The 22042-nt window shown below is 38.2% G+C and overlaps 1 protein-coding gene across 7 annotated transcripts in view; it reads right to left on the bottom strand.

The window, feature by feature from the left end:
* Positions 1-22042, bottom strand: part of ANO4 (anoctamin 4) — a 178266-nt gene that overhangs the window by 117803 nt on the left and 38421 nt on the right. For 6 of the 7 annotated variants that reach the window (XM_042026794.1, XM_042026827.1, XM_042026783.1 and 3 more), the window contains one exon: positions 4074-4280. In XM_042026794.1, the coding sequence (XP_041882728.1) occupies positions 4074-4143 (70 nt within the window). In that variant the 5' untranslated portion in view covers positions 4144-4280. Of the gene's footprint in view, positions 1-4073; positions 4281-19417; positions 19447-22042 lie in introns of those variants that run through there. The other variant, XM_042026774.1, reaches the window with a different exon arrangement.

Here is a 22042-nt window from a genome sequence, read left to right as displayed (position 1 = left end):
GTTTCTCCAACGACCCCAGCAGACTTTCACCATAATGCCCGAAGTCAGTCCTTTCAGCACATAACGTTCTTTCAAGTATCATGGATATTCCTGTATCATTTCAGGTAGCAAGGAATGTCCTTTCCAAAATGTACAGTTCTTTACCTTTGAAAGGGATCTTTTTGAAAGTAAATTCTTGAAAGCAGAAATTTCTAGAATATTTTAATGTGTTTCCTGGAGTAAAGAATCTTTTCATGTTAACTAAATTTTGGAAATAAATTATTCCAAAGACAACCCTTCCTTCTGGTTGTGTAGATTGCCTGCAGTAATGATTTGTATATATGATATAAATTACAATCTACATTATTATGTATACACTAATATATATAAACCTCAAAATGCATTTTTACCAGAAGCACAGAGAGAGAAAATCTTACTAGAGAACCTCTGAATTCCTGCTATTACAAAATGGGTAACAAGTGTTAGGAAATGTTGCAAGTAGAGAATAACTAAGAAGATTCCAGAGTTTCACACAATGAAAGAATTTGCTTTACTACTGCTTAGACATATTAAATAAGACATTTTTTCCACAGCCAGCAAATTTAGTGACTCCTAGAAAAATGAGGTTTGACAAGTTCTGCAGAATCTGAAAATACAGGAATTTTTCACCAAGAGAATGAAGTAATTTAACATTGTCCTGACTTGGAATAGACTAACAATGGAAATAGCAGAGAGGAGCCCAGAAATCGAAGTACTGCTTGTTGCACAGCAAAGGTGCAACACCACCAGAAGTGAGGCAAAGTGTTTTTTGTCCCCATATTTGCCTAACCCTGACATTGAGGGAATGGACTGCGATGACAGTTTAATCCCCTCTAGGGATGTTCCATACTTCTTCTGCTGCTCTTACAGACAGTCTAAATGATGATACCATTGCTTTCAAAATGAGCCTTCCTTGTGCAACACAGGCACATCTATTCTACACTGTCTTCAGGAGTGTTGTGCCAATTCACTGCAGCCAGCAGTCTGCCCCAATGGCTTTGAACTCTCCACTTCAGTAGCCTTGTACCCCATTAGCCACAGCACACAACAACTGCTCATATAGATGGAAGATGATAACTGGAGGTTTCTCAAAACTAAAAACATACTATCCCTGGTTTTGGAAGGAATGCATATTTGCCTTAATGGCATTGCATCTAAATTTATCATCTGATTGCTATACTCGTCTTTGATTTTCTTCTTTCTAAGAGAAAGTTCCCTCATACGGGTGCACCTGCAAAGGTGTCAGGAGTTTTCCCTTCCCTGTTAATAGCCTTTTTCTTCCAGTTGTTTCTCCATTTTCCTCTGTGTTTTGTTTCAGTTACTCGATACCTTTATATCTGCTTAAAATCCAAGCTCAGAAGTTGTGGCTCTGCTCGCGGCTGAGCAGTACCTCTTTGCAAGCTTGCACAAAACAAGTTTTAAAATTTCATTCATTTTTAAATAAGGTACAGTACAGACTACGTACTGCTCTCGAGCCACTCTAACACCCAGATTAATAATAGAAGTCATGAGCCTCAGGCTTCTTACTAGCTACAAATAAAACTGGCAGGGAAGTAACTGGAAAGGAATGCTGGAACAATGCGCCGTATCTATTGTTTCTCGTCCTTAGCATATAGCTATATATGAACTTCATTCAAAGGAAACTGCTGTCAAATAAATTGAATTCATGATAGATGAATAAAAGGTGCTGTTCTTGAAAGACGAAATGGGGCAAAGGGAAAAAAGGTGCTGTGAAGAAAACAGAAGTAGTGTGCTATCAAAGGAAAATAATACCCTCAACCTGCACTTTATCAAGTGGTTTCTTTCCGTGGTTCACTCTCTCTTACTGATAAGAATTAAAATGCCATTTTAAGTCCTAAAAATACCTTCTATTATGCTGGACTGTCATCATGTTTGGAGTATTTGCTAACTGGACAAAAGAAATTTCAGAGTGATTATAACATATACTACTCCAACACTGAGAGCTACTTGATTGTGTAACAGCACTCCAATAGAAGGAAAAACCCAAATTGTATGAACTATTTAAAATTAGATGGAACAAAACCCTGCAAACTTACTGTGTGCAGTAGCAGGAGGATAATTTAGAAAACAGTGGTGTAAGATTTGCTACCTGGGAAATTAATATATGTAAGAACTTCATCTTTCTAAAATATCAAGCTGCTTATGGTATCTTAGCTAAGGTACTGCCATTGGACAACTAGTGCCTTAAGCTAATTATGTAGCTACAGTTGTTAATTTGTGACTGAGTTAGAGTGAAGAACACATGATTTACAGTTTAAATTAGAATTTCCTCTTAGGAGTGCTATTCATTGCTTTTGCTGCTGACCATAATCTTTCTTAGATCTACTTCCATACAGCTCAAATGGTTGCAGTTTAACCTGGACACAGACACAAATTTAGTGGTCTCAAATAGAATTAAAAAAGCAGGCACGAATCATAGAAATGATATTTCATCTCAGATGAAAAAATGTAAGTTAGTCAAGAGAAGACTTAAATATTCTCCATAGGTCACAAATGCTGTTATTGTCCAAAGAGCAGAAGAATATGTCAGATAAAACTTATCTCATATACTGAAAGCTAATTCCTCAGAGAATCACCATCCAAATGGTCACTAATGAGCTCTATTTTAGGAAACCTCTGGGACCTACCTATAAATGGATCTTTTTCTTGATCAGAAGCCAGCATATGTTGCTTGCACATTGTTTAATGTTAAAGCACAGGCCATACTGATCAACACACAGATGTAGAATATGTAGCATCTCAAAATGAATGTTGTTATTGTGCATGCTCAAGCTACTTTTAAAAAAAACTGTGATGCCGGGCTTTTTTGTCAATCTCTTAACACGCTGCAGACATTATTATATATCTTTAACAACAATAACATTTCTGTAGTAGTAATTTCTGTACTTCAAAGAAAAAGACAGAAGCTGACAAAACAAGACAAACAAGTGAACAGAAGAACTGAAATAAACAAAGCATATGGTTATGAGTCACTGTAAATTCTTCAATCTGTGTTGACAAAGATTATGGTGACTAAATACTATGGGTGTATGAAACTCATGGCAGTAGACCTGTACAGCAATTCACAATAGATAATCTAAAATGTAAACCTCTACAAAAATTAAGCCATTTACTAGATCTGCAAGGTAAGGGGGGTACACTAAAAGTTTGCAGGCAGAACTCTCTGTCTCACAGAAACAGACTCTGCCTCCCAGCACCCAAGTAGCTGCATATATCATGCTCTTTCCTGGGCAGCAACACTGGAAGATTACTGAGACCCTCCAATAAAGATGCCACAAAACTGACTTCATGGGCATCTTTAATTTGCTCTGCTCAGGAAAGAAATTTGGAGTTTAATTTTCACTGTGAAGAACGACTCAGCATGGTCAGTACGAATGTACTCCCCTGCTATAAGAAAAGATATTTCTAAAATAGCTCTGGCAATTATCATAACAAGGAATGAACTCATGATGTAAATTAGAATTTGATGGTTCCCAGGAGATTTTGACTTTCTTTTGGAAAGTTGCATTTCGTTAACCAGTTAACCTATGTTGTAAGATCTCGTACGCAGGTTTTGTTAGTGTTATAGCAAGACAGAGTTTGATCTACACCCCAGATTGTGTCTTTGTTCAATACCAGTGTTAGTGTCTATCACTGAATTCCAGGGGGATGACTCTAGGGCCTCTAGGGCACTGTCATTAGCTCAGGGATTATCAAAATTAAATATATATAAGGGAAGCAGTATTAAAAAACAATAGCCCAAATCTCTCTCTCTGCATTAACATTTTGGATACCACTACACGTTGTAGGGGGTTTTATGATTAAACTTACATTTCTATTTCCCACTTTCAGCTGTCCCAACTGCTGTTACCCCCTATAATCTATACTTGACAAAAATATACCACAGGTAAACAAAACATCCATTGGTAACTCTCACAATCAATAGATTGATCTCCATGCAAGCACAATCTCATGCTATTAACACCAGCTTTGCCACGTCATGGCACATCACACATGAAATGGGGCTGGAAAAGGTATCAAGGCAGATCTGTTACCTGGCTGATGGGTTTTTGTTTTTCCACCAGTGACTGATGAAATTGTAGATCCAGAAGACGAGGCTTCCATTTTTATTGACCCTCTGGCTTGTGGGATCGAAGGATGCCCATCCACAGGTGGATGCTGTGACACTGGGTAGCTTGCTGCAGTTCTCCTCTGACAGACTTGCACACGCTTTTCAGCCCCATGAATAGATAAATTTATACCTGACAGGAATAAGAATTAGGACTGTTAGACACAAGAGATCAACATGGAATAACTAAAATATAAATTCTCATGGTTTAAAATGGAGCTGCAACAGCCTTCTTAAAGGAATAAAAAAAAAAAAGAAAAAAGAGAACTCTAAAAAGACTAATTTTCTATGAAAATTAAAAATGTGAAAGTCTTTGCTGCTGTGTTGCAGGCATCAGAGTCAGCCACACTAATAGATATTTAAATTAATACATAGTCATGGTTTACCACTTCGCTAGTCTGCAGGAGAAAATATCTCTCATTCCTTCAGAATATCCACACAGCTCACAAAGGACAATATTAATGAGGCAACTACCACAGAGTTTATTAAATGACTGTTTTCTGATTGATGGATTAGAACTTCTCAAAAAGTATTTCTTTTTTTCTGAGGCTTTACCAGTACTAGGAAGTCTCATCATATGGAAAAGATGCTACAATTGAGGTATTAACTAGCTTTTAAGGGAAAAAAAAAAAAGGTCTGTTTTGAGGAAAGCAGTAAGGCTACAAACAACAATAACAAGACCTTAAGCTTGGGAAAAAATTCCACTTTCTCCAGTCCTGTGAAACCTTACCTTCAGTACTGGAAATTGTCTTTCACACCAAAATTCTCAAATTTGTCACATAATAATTTTTTATACTGAAATTGTGGTTAAAAAACAGGCTTTACTTTTCCAAAGGGAAAAGCAAAGTTGAAATTTCCTGTGTGGCCAATGCATGGTCTTAGAAAGAAACACTATCTTACAGTAAATTGCTGATTCTGACTTCCTCCTGTCCACATTGATGCAATTGCTCCAACTCCACTTGAATTGCTTTCAGCATACTGTGGTTGAAAATCTCTTTTGGGCAAGAAAGATGAATGATCGTTCTATGCTACTGTTTTACGCTTAATTTAATTGTGACTCTTATTGCTTCTGTCAGCAAACTATCTTTGTTTTAAAAAAAACCAAATTAAACCCCCTAACCAGATATAAACACGCAAACTGAGAAGCAGATGGAAAAGCAGACCCTAAAACCGAAAGTGTGGATATTGTAAGCACACTGTAAAGTGCAGTTGCCCAAAATCATTAGATATTATTGATTGGATTGCTCAGTTTTGTGAACTGAAATGTCCAAGAATGCATTAATGACTCTGCTCTTCCAGTTCCCCTAGAAGTCAATGTGTGTGAACCTCCAGGTCATGGAAGAGGTTTAGAATCTCTGAAATATTAATAAACTTTGATCCATGATATACTATCAAGGGGAAGAGAGCTACCACTTCCACAGGCGATTTGTGAAAACAGTGGGGTTGCACACAGGAGCAAAGGCTGTGCAAACTGCTCTCCTTTATGATGGTTTTGTGCATTCAGAATCGAAGCTGCACACTCAATACTTGTCTTTGCTTCCTGACACCAGAGCTGATCTCCTGCAGGAAATATTAAGGCATGAGGAGTTTCCTGCAGCAACTGCTCACCTAATTCCTGGTTTTAGGGCTAATGTAACTGCCAGCTTCTAAAGACTGTTGAAATCACATCCTAAGGATACATAGCAAATTCCAGTCACCTTATTCTTGTGAAAGGCAGCGTATCAATCCATGTGAACAGAATGACAACAAGCTTGCCTGGACAACATGTTTCTTTGACCATGCTAGCTATAAGGGACTTCAAACAGTGAGAAGCTAAGCCCCAGCTGTAAAATGAGCTCTTTACTTCTTTTGCAGTCACTAGAACATTGTGATGCTCAAAATATTGAGCAATTATCCCTAAGGTATTAAAAAATTAGCTACAACCATTTTCTTTAAGCATCACCACAGGCTGTCCCACCATTTAAAGCAACCATCCCTCTGAAGCTTACGGTGAAGTCAGCCAACGCTCGGTACTAAACTTGAGCCTGTCATCAGCACATACTTTCTAGCTGGATCTCAGTAAGGCTGTGCTTTCATTTGGTCATGAAAATAGGGATCTATTTTAGGAACTGATTCCAAACATAAACCGACTGCTACATTACTCTGAGGTTCAAGTTAAGTTGCTTCTTCACATTCTGAAAACGGTATATAAACTCTTGTGCAGCTGTGACTGAGCTTCCTAAACTATTTCTGCAGCACATTTTTTTTTCAGACATCAAAATAAAGGATACTGCTTCCAGATTGCTATTCCTAAGAACTGCAAAATTTGCAGATTGATCACATCCAAAATTAGGTTCAATAGACAACTTGCTGCTGGTTATATGCAACCTTTTGCTTCTTCCACTAAAGAAAGATGATAAATCATACCTCCAAACTATGTGAGAAAGAGTGTTCCAGCATCACTGATAATTTTACATTTACAATTTTCTTTTGACATATTTAAAATTTAAAAGTGCCCAAAACCAACCACACAAAGTGTGTCACAAATGTATACAGTATATTTGGAAGTTCTTCACTCCAATCTCATTGGTACTGCAGTTATTTTTTTCACAGAAGACATGCTTTTGATTAGGAGAATTAATTTCCATTATTTTCCTGAGAACCAGCTACAGGACAAAGATGCAAGTATCCTTATTTAATTATAATTTCAGGTTTTCCCAGAGAAAGATCAGGTCTTGCTTTTCTATGTGCATTTCTTTTTGTTAAACTACAAGTCTAAAAAAATGTAAGACAGTAATACTGCAGCAAGCTGCAGCATTACCTTGTTTTCATGTGGGCGAAAGTTCTTTTAAAAGAGATATTGGCAGTCGAAAATACATCCCCAGATAACATGCAGAAAAGCACAGACAAAGGGAGGGGGAATCAGAAGTAGAAAAGGTATTGGGAACAATGCATGTAGCTTATGGCAGATGAAAACCTGGTAAACTATTGGCACTAAACAGACTCTAGAGTAAACTCTCCCTATTCTTCCTGCAAATAACCCATGCTGCTGATAAATCCTAGGGTTTGTGGATCAGAGATGTGAGAAAACAGCAAAGAGGTCTCTGAAGAGTAGATGTTAAAGTTGACATCATTTGCTTTTTTTCAGTGTGACAATACCCACACAAGACATCTAGAAAGAAGGAGCAGCTCTCCAGAAGCACTCTGCAGTCTGGGTCTTCAACTAACTGCATTTAGTGGAGTTTTTCTGCCGCCTTTAGGCTTGGCCATATAGCTGCTGACACCAAAATCCCATTACCATTGCATGCCTGGCTCTATGGCCTCTGGTTGTACCTGTGCCTGCAGCATGGTCATTTTTAGGTGAGCTTGGCACTCATACTCAGTAGCTGGGTACAAGCACACTGGCATGCTCTGACAGGTAGTATAGCTGTTAAAAAAATCAGGAGTCTCTCCTGCCTTGCCCTCTGGCTTAATGTAATGGCTCACAAGCACCACTTTGAACCAGGGCTTCACTGCAAATACAAATGAAAAACTTAAATACTGTCCAGCATCCACAGCTGACTTTTCAGTTTGCAGGACTGGCTTCTGGACAAGGCTCTGCCACCTGCACCTGGCTGGCTGCAGTAAGAGTGGGAAGTAGAAGTTTTGTGATTTGAATCTGGATGAGATTTGAGCCTTTAAGTATTGCAGATATCACTCAGCTCTTTTCCTTTCCTGCATGCAGCAGAAATCCTTCTCTGTATTTTCAAATCTTCACATGCCTTTCTTTTCCTTACCTGTATTTCTCTCTTTTTTTTTTTCTCATACAAGCTTTTTGTCTCCATGAGGAGCTGCTCTTCTTACTGACCTTTTGTTCTCTCATGACTCTGAGCTTGCAGGTTCATGTAAGACAAACACCTTCACTACCTTCCTGCCAATACATCTCAGCTATGCAGTTTGCTAGCAGAGAAGTGCAGCCTCTATCCTGCTTCTGGATAACTTTTATTGCTCCCAGATATGTCTTTTTATTACAAAATTTTTCAAAGCATCAGTCCTTCTGTATTGAGCATATTTTGTCTCTTATAAAGTGGTAGTATGCTTCTGACACATAAGGATTTATAATGCTCCAGATAAAACCTGCATATGAGAACATTAAAAGGGAGTAATGAAGTATTCAAAGTCATGAAGCAGTAAAATCAAACATAAAGAAGAAAAAGGAGGGAGAAATTATTAAAAGTTCAAAACACTACAGTGTGGCTGAATGCAAAGTTTTGTGTGACTGATACTTGTTTTGGTGGCCCATCAGATGCTACAAAGATGAACAACAACATCCTGCACTCCTTGGAAATCACTCTGCCCATGCACCTGATGGACATCTGCTTTGGTCATGTGTTAGCATGACCAGCAGTTGCGCACCATGCACCTCTGCTATGCATCAGAGCACAGTGACATGGCTCTGCTGCCAATGGAGAAGGCTCCTGCACCTGAATGTGGGTCAGAAAGGCCATGTGTCCAAATTAAACTGTGCAGGTGCCACGACACCTCTCTACCTGGGAAGGCATCCCCACAGTGACTGTCAGGCTCTTGTACCACTTTGGGTTACAGGCATTTATTTATAGGTTCCTTTCTGAAATGTTTGTCTCTAGACAGAGATTATATGAATAGGCAATAATAACACAGTGCAGAGTTACAAGGTTGTACAAACCATCCATTAGCTAACAGTGCTTGATCAGCCTCAAGTGTCCTGACCTGCTTTATAGATCTTCCCTGGGATAACAAACTAGTTCTGGCAGGTGCAGGAAGTCCTTTCAGTTTTGTACCATCAGTGCCAGTGCTCCTGTTGGAGACCAATTACTCCGTCTGCTCTCTTTTCTATGTGCCTTTTATTTTGTTTCGGTCCTATGTGGAGGCCTTAGGAGCAGTTTGAGGTAGGCCCTCTTTTCAAGGCCATTTTTTCAGCAGACCAAGTACAGGGGAGCACAGAGAAAGAAGTGAGGAAGAAAATCTCAGCTGCTTTATCACATAGGGCCACAAAAAGCAAAGCAGCTCTGGAAAGTCTGCAGTCATCAAAGCACAGATAAGCAAGGTCATAGGAAGCAGCTTGGAAGCATGAGCAGAGAGCAGAAAATGAGGCTTTAAGGAGCAGCATATAAATGGGAAAATTAGATATTTAGTTCCTTTCAACTTTTACAGACAGGAAAGGAGAAAGTGAGCCAATTTTTCCACCTTAATAAGCTAAATACTCCTTCCTCACCTTGTGCAAATGGCCACATTTCCCATTAAAGTCAATGATGCTCTGCAGACAACTTCAGCTTTTTCATATTTTTAAGATAGCCTTGATAAAGGGGATCTCAGGAAGGGAAGCAATGTGAAAGTTTTCTCATGCAAACCCAGTTTAATTTGCGACTCAGAAGAGAGACAGCTGTGCTTGATGACATGATGGACTCTTTTGCTTGCTCTGAATCCTAGGTGGAAATGAAGGAACATGAGAGAAAAATTCTCCTGCTGTCCTCTGTACACATGCCTGAAAGCATAGTCAAAAGGCAGTTCCCTTTTTTTTCTCACCCTATGCATTACTTAGGTAACAAATACATCCAGAAAGCATCCTTTCCTTAACTTGGTGAAAAATGTTACATCATCATTAAGATTCCTATACTAGATAAAATAATTTTTCAAAAGTTTAAATAACATTTCTTTAACACAGCATCAAGTCTCTTGCCATTGATAACACATGATTATGAAATCATATCTAAGTCAGATTATGCTTTAAGTATAGCTTTGAAAATGTTGAAATACTTCTGACTACATCAGATGTAAAAAACACTTCCCAACTGCAAGCCTTCAGGTAAGCAAACATAAAAGCTACTACTTACAGAACTTCCCAGGAACTGCACTGGCTGGAGAGAAAGACTAATACTGTGCATCTTGACAAGCTACATGTGTTCAGTTTTCTGAGATTTTGCATGATTGCTCCTCCCACCCTGCTTCCTCACAAATATTGGGGACATTACAGGATTTCCAAAATCCGTAGTAGTTTCAGGTGATGCTCCCTAAATGTTATTTTTTCTTATTTTCTATCAAAAATTTTGTCCAGTTGGCTTCTGAATTTACATCCATTTTTACCATACATAATTTTCCATGGAAAGAAACAACAGAGCTTAGACATACAATCGTTGGAGGAATAGCTCTGGTTTTTTTTTGTCTGAAATATGTTATCCATGAAAGTATTGTATTGAAAGATATCATGAATGACCTCTTCCCTTTCCCTGTCCATCCACGCATGATACTATAGAGCTCTATCATACCCCCCCTCTCTGTTGTCTCTATTCCTGAGCTTTGGAGACCTAGTTTAAACTGTTGCTCCTTACTAATAAGCTGCTGTGTATCTCCAGTCATCCCTGGTCACTCCTCTGTTCCTTGCCTCTTTCAAAGGATGAAAAGGCATGCTAAGAAGGTTTCAAGAAGCAGCATCAGAAATGCCCATGGTGTTCAGTCTGTGCTTTCACCAAGGATTTACACAGTGACACAATGAAGTTTCTGGTTTTATTCTTTCCTTTGTAATTTCATTTGCTCCAAGATATTTGTAGATAGATTCTACCTCCCTGTCACATTTGCCAGCTCTTTGGGCAATTTTTCGGTGCCTCAAGTCTCTCTTTTCTAACCCATATACTTGAGGTCCCTGTGTCAAGCAAAGACTGCATGAAACAACGCTGCATTATTTTTCTCATTTCTATGTTGCATCATTTTCCACATCAGTTGCTTTGTAGGTCTCATGTTTGTTGCTTCTCTACGAGCATCATTGTACAGCCTTTTCTATCAGCGAAACGAATCTTCACAGAGGAGTATTACTTGCCAATGCATTACCTTTTGTTTTCGTTACCTGCCTTTAAGGGGAGGAGAGTAGCATCATCCCCAGCCTGCAAGTCACTGGTGAAGTTAGGATCTGCATTTTGAAGTGGGATCAAAGGCACATCTGAGCTATAACCAGGACTCCAGGAAGAAGGGGCTTGTGGATGCACTGGGTTTTATCCAGTTTCATCTGCACTGATTTAGAAATGAACTATTAAAGAGCCCCACGTTCCAGGGGAATATAGGTTTACACTTGCTTGTGTGCTTTAGACCAGAATAATTTATTCTTCCCTACGAAAAAGGCTACATTACCTGTGATATTGTATCCATCCAGATATGCATCCAGAGCCAGTGTTAACTTAAGTCTGTCAAAGTCCTAATGAATAAAAAGATCATGCCCACCTTAGGCCTGTCATCAAAGGATTGTTTTTACAGCCCCAAAGGTGATTCATCAAATTACAGCAAGCTAACATTCAAGAGCATAACTGAAAAGCTCCCATAGTGCTCACTGAGAGGCAAGATAACAACCTGAAGTCATGAAAATGCCTTGGAGAGAGTCATAATAGTCCTACTTTAATGGTCTACATGACACTCTGGAAAAACACTTGTCTTCCTTTAGTATGAAAGCTTAGCTAAGTGAATATAAAGCTCTTGGGGTTGCTGTTGAATTAGTGGTGACTGTCAGGGGTATGTTGCAGTGCCATTGTGTTGAACACAAGGTGATGCCTATGCAAGTTGTATGAGCCCACATGAATATATGGAACTTGTACCCCACCCAAGATGCCTAATTTGATTAATTTTTAAGTCTTGTACTTTTATTTCTGTCTGAAAATTCATGCTTTAGTTCCTCTGTATAAAAACAAACACATTGTACGGTGCCTAAATGTTGTATTTACCAGGCTACTGGAATAAACGCCTAACAATTTTGTGCAAAATATACCTCACTTCAGTTCACCCAGCAACCTGAAACCAGTGTCATTTGTCACCGTCAGAGCTGACTGAACTGTTCCTGAGATTGCCTGCATTTTTATTGTTGTGGTTTTTATTGTTCTCTGATTGTTTAGGATCTATTTCGATTTACTTCGTTGTTCCTATTGGACTTCCACTAGTGTTAGAACGACACGCATGTTGAAGAGTAATTTAAAAATTAAAAAAAAAAAAAGCATTTAAAAAAGTTCCTTTGCTTGCCCCAGTACGAAAATTGCAGTGAGGAAAAATACCATGTCTTGAAATCTGATAAACACAACAGAAATCAAAACCTGAGGCTGATAAAACATTTTCAGCAAAGTGTTTTTCTATCAAAAAAATGGTCAATTTTTTCAGGAAAAGAAAACCCTAAAGTCATGAATTTCTGTCAAAAATTTTGTTTAGAAAATTATTCTGAACTTATCTGGACTGGAATATATTACTTTTTTTTTTGTAACGATGATGCTTTGGAAAATGTAATCTAAAAAATCAAGTAGAATACAAATTATCAGGTAGAATACCAGTTACCTCTGAGCAAGCCAAAGAAACAATTATCATTTCAATTACTGAAACACCACCTGTATTGCCAATCATCAATTAATGTTACTTTAATATACAAATAGTAAGAAATAATTAAAACCAGAAACATTCAAATCAGAGAGCAAAACAAATCAAAATAATATAACAAAATACAATGAATACAAGAAGTCCAACCAAGATGAAATATTTCAACTGTCCAGAAGCAAATTCTGATAGAATTATTTTAAGCATTATGTGGAAATGTGCTCAAAATAAATTCAAAGTGAGGGTACAGGAAGCAAGAATATTAGAATTTCTGTGGATTGGATAGTCTGGATTTTGAGTCACTGTTTCAATAATCAAGTGGAATAGACTTGCATTAGAGTGAATGTAGGATCCTACAAAAACCAGTAGATTCATATTTCAGTTTCTGTCACAACAAATAACATCATGTCAACACTTTTTTCTTTTAAGCAGTTTATCCTAAAAAAGAAAATTGAAGATTGAATCCTTAATTGAAGATTGTCTCCTTAAGTGCCTTTTATTGATTTGGAAACTATACAGTAAATCTTGTCTTATTCATTTTATTATATATGCACAGCATTTACTAGCTGAAAAAAGACTCAACACTGAGATGATTTAAAACTTACTTTCACCTGTGGTAAGCACTGCACTTAAAATCAGTTTCTTTCTTAGCAAGTAGCTATTATTATGATCTTCAAAATCAAGAGCATTCTCCTTAAACCTGTTTGTACTGATTTTGAGCTTTTTACCCATACGTAAAAGGTAACTGCACACACAGCAGTGATACCTGGTACAAACTTTGGGGCAAACTCCAGTGCTCTGTGAAACAAAGCACCAACTGAAGTCCCAGATGCTTTTTACCGGCTGAGGAATGAAAAGCAGCACTAACCATGCAGATGTATTCTAAGTGTAGGTAGATTTAAAAGCAGAGAATTCTCTTTTTCCCCCCATTTTAATTTGCTGCCTGAATGTCAACTGCTACATTGCAAATACCACAAGTCTCGTTTTATCTGATTTAATCGGATATTCTCCATAATGCAGAACAATGCAATCAATCTGAGACATCATCTGCGAAACAGGAAAAAACCTCAGGAGACTTCAGAGATGGGAAAAGAAGATCTCTCAGGATACATCTGAATGTGTCTGCTCCATGGCACAGACAGTAACAATTTTCAGCACAGCAACTAGGCTTAATTTAACTTTCTCTTTTGCATCCCATTTCAGGGGACTTGTCTGCCCTCTTGCTGTTCCAGTGCCAGGCCCTGGTCACTCTCTCTGGGGCAGCCGCAAGCAGCAGGTCAAGTGCACTCCCCTGCCTTCACCCAGCCTGTGCTATAGCCCTGGCTATGGGGCCTTTTACAGGCTTGGTGTCTAAATGCTCACAGCTAGCTTTATCAAACCTCAATTGACTTTTACTTTGATGATATATTATCATCAAAATAACACAGCCAATGTCTTCAGGGTCAGGGCTTAAGACAATGAAACTTACTTCTACTTCTCCCTCCGCCAAATAGGAAAAATTATTTTATGCACGATGTTGCAGCAAAGTATAAACTTTACTAAAATGTTTTTAAAGTAAATATGCATCTGGACAGATGCACACTTGAGTAAACAGGTCACATGTGTTGGGTCAAGTCCGATGCCTGGGAGGATTTTTGCCCTCTGAAACAACTGTCCATTGTGGGCATGTCCCAGGCTTTAGCATCTCGTGTGTCCAGGATCTGATGCTGGATCCCCACATGAAGGAGGCCCAGAAGCCCCCCACCCCTTCCAGGGAAGGCTCTCATATGGGCTGGAAGGATGTGCTGTGGCAGGTTCCATCAGAGCCTGGATGAGCATTGCCGTGCAAGGAGGAAGCACCAGCCCCACAGCCCTGCTTGCTGCAACACCTGTGTCTGCATCAGGCTCCTCCATGGCAGACATATTAACAAGGGCCAGTGTTACCAGAAATGTTGAGGCATGTTTATTACTTGTCTTTCTTTTGTGCATCATTAGTTTTCAGCACACCCTCTTTTGGCAAGTAACGATTTTGGTTGTAATAAAGCCTATGGTGCCAAGCTTTCTAAATGGTCATAAAGTGAAGGCAATTCCCAGAAGAGATGGCAGATGTAGTGTGCAGCAGATGCCAATGAAAATCTGTGTTCATCTGCCACCTCATCTTTCTGGCAAGACTTCAGACCGTTAACGGTAACAAAATACCATTGAAAAGAATATGTAAACCTGCCGTGTTTATACATATGTTCCTCATAGGCATCCAGTTGATTGTTCTCAGCTTGTGCTTCTCTGGATAGAACAAAGCACAGGTCTTGCTTGTTCTTCTGAGCTAGACTGTATTTCTGATGGAAGACTAATCAACTCTGAAAGACAACAGTAATCACATAATGATTGTCTGAATATGGCGGATTCCATAGAGATGGAAAGTAGCTCTCTACTCATAGATACAATTTGAATTTCTTGAGCTCTTTACAGCAGAATGAGAAGAAATGGTGGAAAACTATAAAAACGCAGTGGCTGCCTTGTAGCATGTAAGGTCTCTAAAAGATCCACTTCTGTCAAAGACAGTGCATGCTCTAGCTCCTTTACTGAATAACAGCCTTGTGCAAGGGCAAGGCCTACTGTTCTTTCATAAATAATTCTCTGATATGTTAGCAATTCAGAAAAGCATGCAAAGTATGCAAGATAGACTTTCAGGTGTGTTTTAGGAAACTACGTAAAACACTGGATATTAATTCGATGTTCCTACCTTTTAAGAGGAGGCACAGAAGAGACGCAAATTTTTTTTCAGTGAAAGGGCATTCATTAATATTCTTTCATAAAACTTTTCCTTTCTTCACTCATATCCCTGACACATAATGTCCCACTACTGTTCATTCATTTTAAAAACCACCAAGAGAAAGTAAAAAGGAGTATTTTTTAAAATCTCCCTGCATATGTAAAAAATATTGCAAATATCTCCGAGTTACACTTACAAGTATTGCAAGTATACTGAAAGTTATATTTGTAAGAACATTTCAGTCTGAAAATGATACTGAATTTGGTCTGAATGTCACACAGATTTTGAGGATTCAAACCAACAGACAGTTCAGGAAGATAGTCACTTTCTCTTCACAAATACCATTTTGTCCACAGTCAAGTAGATTCACCAAAAGATGTATAGAACACAATCTTTATGAACAAATCCTAAACTGACATTTCATCACCAAAACTGCCTATAAAATCCTGAAGGGATTCCGGGAAGATCTTAGCATTTCATTAACTGGGTCTGTCTTTGAGCAATATACAACATCTGAACAATTAAAAGTGGTTGTGTACTCTGCTCCTATGATAATACAACATCCACAAAAAGAAAACTCTAATACACAGGCAGCAGTCTATTGAGAAACCAAGAGAATAGTCTACAAGCAGGGCAATGAAACTTAAAAAAACTGGTGGGCAGCCTAGTCAGTGAAAAAAAAACCCCAAACAAATAAAACATCAAGCCTTCCACATGCAAAATGGTTTTTTTGTTAAAAAACCCCCACACCCAAGTCCCAACAGCATAAAAATACCCAAACAATCCACCTGTCTCATTCCTTCCCAGGGGAGATGTCTGGTTAGACATTACTCCATAAAGCTGTTTTACATACTCCCTGAAAGAGCCAAGAGTACTTCTTCACATTATATCTGATCTACTGAATCAAAATGGCACTGAAAACCATGAGTCCCACTGAACTCGGGTCTTCCTTCTAATCCTTTATGAACACAATTCTAAATCCTGAAAAGTCTGTGGTTTAGAAATAATATTCTTGTTAAATTTCTATGAGTAGTTATCCACCAACCAGAAACATTTTTCTTCATTTACAAAGCAATATGAGCCAGCTAACAAAAGGGTTTTGATGAACCACAGCAGTCATAATTACAATTACATGAACAGAAATCTGAGAATAAATTTCCATATGATTTTAATGCCTCAATCAATAAAGCATACAGTGTGTCTTGAAGTCAAATATGTAGATGAGTTAGAACTGAAGTGGATGAAAGTGTGAGAAAATTAATATTAGATAAGAATATAATCTGTTAGAGAGCTTGTTCTCTAATTCCAGATAATGTTCATGATGTTTTCCATCTCCTTTTGTAACACCTCTCCTTCCTGAAAACTGGGCATGGTCTTCACTTCATGACTTCTGACAATAACACCTTCAGTGATCAAGCCATGGCAAGGAACTGATTATGACACATTCTCTTTTTCAAAAAACTGCTGGGTTTTGGGTTTGCTTCTGCCTTTGCAAATGTGAAAACTCATTCCTCTCAAAATGTATTTTTCCATTATGAGACTTTTAAAATGTAAATCTAAGCCAGTCAAGATAAAAACAGTTTCACCATTGAAAATAATGAGCTTTTCTTTATTTTTCTTTCAAGTCCTCCAGTTAACAATCCATTTTATAGATAAATATATCAGAACCAAAACATATACAAATACAAAGATGATTCATAAAAATTCTTAAGTCCTAAAAATTGCTGTCCAAATATGCTTGAGATATTTGGTGTTCCTATCAGGTCCATAACTGTTTTTTCCTTCTTGGAATTTAATGTTTTATGTCAAAATGTTTTCTATACTATCTTCAATCAAAACAAAATATCTCAAAGCAGCTACTTCAATCCAGTCTCTGAGTATCTGCAATTTAGAATTCAGCGATAATTTTCACTGACTCTAAATTCACATTCAGGGAATACAAAGACCACATATGTTCTTAATTCATGCAAAGTGATAAATCCCTCTCTGCTTTCTTTCTCATTTTTACAAGTGCAAGATACTATAAATGTATGAAAATTCTTTTTTTCCTCTCTTATTGTGTTAGGGCACAGTTCATTTCATCTCATCTCCTTAATTCTAAAACTGCAATTGTAATTTATGATGCACAAATTCTACTGTTCATCCTTTCAACAGAAATGAATATATTGTCTGGAAAAGCATGGCAACACTTCCTCAGTAAAAAGACTATGCACTAGGTTTTACTACATGCTGATGGATGGTATGAGAAAGATTGTGACCCAGCTATAATCCCATCTATTGGAAGGGTTGGGAGAACATCTGCCAACCTGCACACGGTAAATCCGTCAGCCAATTTTTCAGAAAGTTGGCCACAGTAATTCACAACAGTCACTTCTTTTTTGAAAGATTCTTGTTCAACTTGCAGTCACTTGGCATGACCCACTGTGAGTTTTCTTCCAGACACCATCCCAGGCCTCAATGGTATTTTGCAAATGTACTGCTTGCTGAACTGATTGCTGACCTAACACCTTGTCAAGATTCAGCTGGCTTTGGAATTTAATATAAAGTTCTTGACAGGACCCTGTACACATAAGAAGAAACAACCCTTCAGATCACACTGATGCTATCCTCCATTAAAAAAGCACAAAAGGCAAACTTTTACTGACCCACTTTTCACACGAAATGAAAATACCACTGCATGAAGGCAGAAATATCTCAAAAGACTATGCGTTTCAGGTAAGTGTTAATAACTTCATTGTTAACTTGGCTTTAAAAGCTAAACTTTTCTAAAGGTATTACATAACATGAGTAATGCAGTAATTGAGCTTATTTTTAACTGCGCTTACTTTTAATTGAGCTACTCAGGTATTGAACTTAAGACTGTCACCTTTAAATGACTCGCTACATTAATATAATAAATTTTAAAAAGTCTTTCTATAATTTTCCCCTGCTTAGAGGTGCTTTATAATCTGTTTCTTCCAGATATGCAATGCATGGAGAAATACTGGAGTGTTTACAGCATCAGCTAGCCCTAATTCCAGCAGAACCAGCTTGCTTTTTTCAAGTGGGGAACAAGACCAGTGAAATACAAGTGAACTGTTGCCATACAGCTAAATAATTAACCCAGGTGGTGAGCTCATGGATGAAGCCCACCATGCCCCCTCTAGACACTGGCAGTATGGCTCAGGCAGCCTCCCGTGGGCAGATCAAGACCTCACAATTACAGATTGCATGAAAGAAGAAAAGAAAGTCCTTTTCTGACCTGCCCTCCTGCTTCCTACATGCAGCGTGGGAACACTCCCACACACCCTGGTACACTTTTGGATCATTATATTCAACCTTGGCAGAACCAACTGGATGGTTTTGGGGTTTTTTTTAATTTTTCCATGGTATTTTTGCAATTCGATTAGAAGCGACTTTCTCTTACCAGTCCATCAGCCTCTTACTGTGCTCTGAAATCTGCCCAGAGACTGAAGTCCTCAATCTGTAAACTCCTTCTCCCATTCTCACAACTACTTTGGACATAGAAAGTTTAATTCTAAATTGCTCTTATTCTGATTATTTCAGAACGACACACCAGAGTTACCATTTCAGGGAAAATGTCAAGATTTCATCTGATGTACAATATGTTCACTGGGGAAATTCCAATGGGAAAAGAAATTACATATTCCTTGGATCTAATAAATACCAAAAATACGATATAAAATAATCCAGCTGAGTATTGAGAGGAATAAGAGGAACAGAGTGCTAAAGTTACATTTCACTGACCTGTAATGTGTGAAGGATTTTCTTCTTTTAATGCATAAACAACTTGTTTTCTCCCCCTCTTTTCTGTTACCTCACTTTCCTTTCTGATTTTAAAAATATTTCCCACTAAGATGCTGAATCTGCATGAAAAGGCAGTCCAGAAGTAGAAAAAGGAAAAATAAGATTTTAAACATGAGAGAAATGTTGGCAAATTTTTAACTAAATATCTACTTAGATGAAATCTAGTGATATCACAAGTATTACCACCAGGCTCTATCTAGTTCTCCAAGTCTATTTTAAGACAGCATTATGATGAGATTAGTTAGCATGCAGCATCCTTATGAAAAAAATTTAAGTCACCAGGATCTTGCTTTCTGCATATAAAAGTCCCTCTAACTGATTCTTTAAAAATCTTATATTCTATGGGAACATTGCTAGAAGCTGTAAAAACTCACCTTTCTCTTAGCTGAGGATGCTTCTTAAAGGCAACTTCCTATGTTTGGAAACTCACCGTAAAGGTTGCCATGGTGATTAATTTTAAAAGTGAAATTCTCCCTTTTTAAAGTTTTTTCTTTAAAGAAGAAATGTTCTGTGCTAGGGCTCAGTTCCCAGCAAGGCAAATGGGAATGAAAATTCCACCTTAATCCAGAAGATTAAAGGACATAACCTCTGTGTAACTGCAACTTCAGCAGCAGAGATTTTTTCAGAAAAATTTTGGAAACATCTATTTTTACCTAAAAATGAAAGGAAAAATACACCCATAGGCAAAAGAATTGAAGGAAAAAAGCAACATTTTCCTGTGGTCACACTGCAGCCAGCAGGCTAGGTTTTATACTAGTGATAGGAAGGAGGAAAGGCAAGGAGGGAATGGCAGGGGTAGCTGAAGCTCAACAGAAAAACCAGCTGAATCAGCTAGAGATAGTGACATAATGTGGTAAGAGAAAGAAGTGAAATGCATTCCCAAAGAAAAAGCATAGAAACCAAAGGTCACTACTGAAAAGCTCTTTACCTAAGGCATTGTCCATTTTATTTCCACGGATCAAGATGTAATTTCACATGAGTGTCTCCATCTATTGACTTCTCCTCTCCACAACGACGTGCAGAGTTACATTAAACCTTGGCTGTCCACACAACTGTGTTAGCTGTCAGGGAACAGACAAGTGCACAGCTCTGTTCCTGCATTGGGAGATGGAAAAGCACCATTTCTTCTCTAAAAAACATACAATATTCAACATTACATCATCCAGCTTGCCCTGCATAAGCTGTCACTGCAAAAATCACCGGCAAATTAAACTGGCAAATGTTGTGCCAGTTCAATACCCAGGCAATTTATGGCTTCTTTATTCACATAAAGATCACAGTACTGTGAGACAGCTGCTATTCACTGTGTGTTTAATATTTTATCTCTCTAGGCAGAAGTACCTGTACAAGCACAATTAAAATGTCTGACGTAGACAGAGCTGATTTTAATACAAAGAATCAAATTTGTTTCAGAGACCTGCTTGACCTTAAAGCTCTATGGTTTAAACCTAGAGAAGGAAAACCAGACTGAGACTCATACAGTGCAGTTCCTGGGCATTACTCGTTTTACCTTGAATGACTACCCAAGAAAGCCTCTTTACTTGATCTTACCATATTAGTCGTGGAAAATGCAAGATATTCTAAGTTATATAGAATTATTTTACGTTCAACACACGTGGTCATGATGATAACGAAAGAAAACACCATTTTAAAAATGGCTGAACAGACAAATAATTACTATTGCTTCTTTGCCATTACTATAAAGTTTACTAAATCCATGTGCTTTGTAATTACCTATTAGGACTTCTAAGGAAAAAAACATTATCTGCATGGCATCAGAGTTACAGGTATGAACACAATGAAAATTGAGTAGGAAATAGTCACCAGCTTATTCCCCAGACCCTAGAGCAGCAATGCTACTCCTAAATTAGTGATCCCCATGCCTTTTTGCCTCCTCTTGCAGGGGTAGATCACACCTATTGGCAACTGCCTGCTCCCTAAAGAAAATCCAGTTTGTTTTCAGTGTACAAGTCCCAGAGACCTGTGTTTTTCAGCATACAGAGTTTAAGCAGTGAAAAATCCATTTGCTGAGCAAGGAGAAAATTGGAGTTCAATATGCAAATGGCTAGATAGGTACAAACATTTCAAGGCTGTCATCTCTGCCATTAACAGGTAAGGTCACTCTTTTACCCACTAATGTTTATAGAGAATGTAGTTAGATTAAACTGCAACTATTCTCCATACTCTCTCTTGAGTAAGGGTCTTTGTAAGAATTATGGAGACAAGCCACACTCCAGAAATTCATCCATGGGAGTCTCAATCTCCTTATGTACTCAGAGTAGAGAAGTTGCTGGAGATCTCCACAGAGCACCTTACAGCTCAGAACAAAGCTGAGAACGATCAGAGTTAAATCACTCCATGATATGTCTTTGAAGGTTGAGACTCATTTTGTGTTCAGGAGTAAGTTAAGCTAAGAAGAGTAGTGAAGCATCATTCATGCGCTTTGTACCTTTTTTGGTTTTTTTTCACCTGTATTTTTCCTTTACTTTTCCTGTGTCTCTGTCCTTTCTTGTGACTGGCATTTTCTTTAGGCTGTGATTTGCTTCTCATTTACTCAACATCAGCAAGTCTCAGAACAGTAAAGTGTTCTTAAATAGAGTGTTTGTGAATTGCTTTGGAGCTTGGAGTTCAAAGTGTGTTTTTCATCTAATAAAAGGCTAAATGAACCAAATAAACCAAGAGAAAATGTAGTGGGTTTAGCGGAACCTTCTCTTTTATCACCCTTGCTCAAGATGATAATGTTTCTCTCATGACATCACCAGTATGTTACTACCAGCTCCTTGCATTAAAAGAAAAAGCAGTTCAAGGAAACCCAGCACACAGAGGAAGAGAGAACGGCACTGGGGGCCTGTGACTGGAGAACCAGCCTGGGAATCCCTGGGCTGACACAGGCAGACACACATGCCAGCTCAGCATTATGTTGTGATTTCCCTTCCCTCCTTAACATGCACCTGATGTCTTTCCAGGAGCTTGCCCACCCAGACATGAAGATAAAAAGA

This window comes from Corvus kubaryi, unplaced genomic scaffold (genome assembly GCF_017639235.1).
Source record: "Corvus kubaryi isolate FWS band 111438036 unplaced genomic scaffold, C.kubaryi_AGA036_p1.0 129, whole genome shotgun sequence".
NCBI classification, from domain to species: domain Eukaryota; kingdom Metazoa; phylum Chordata; class Aves; order Passeriformes; family Corvidae; genus Corvus; species Corvus kubaryi.
This window is presented reverse-complemented; position numbering and strand designations above follow the sequence as displayed.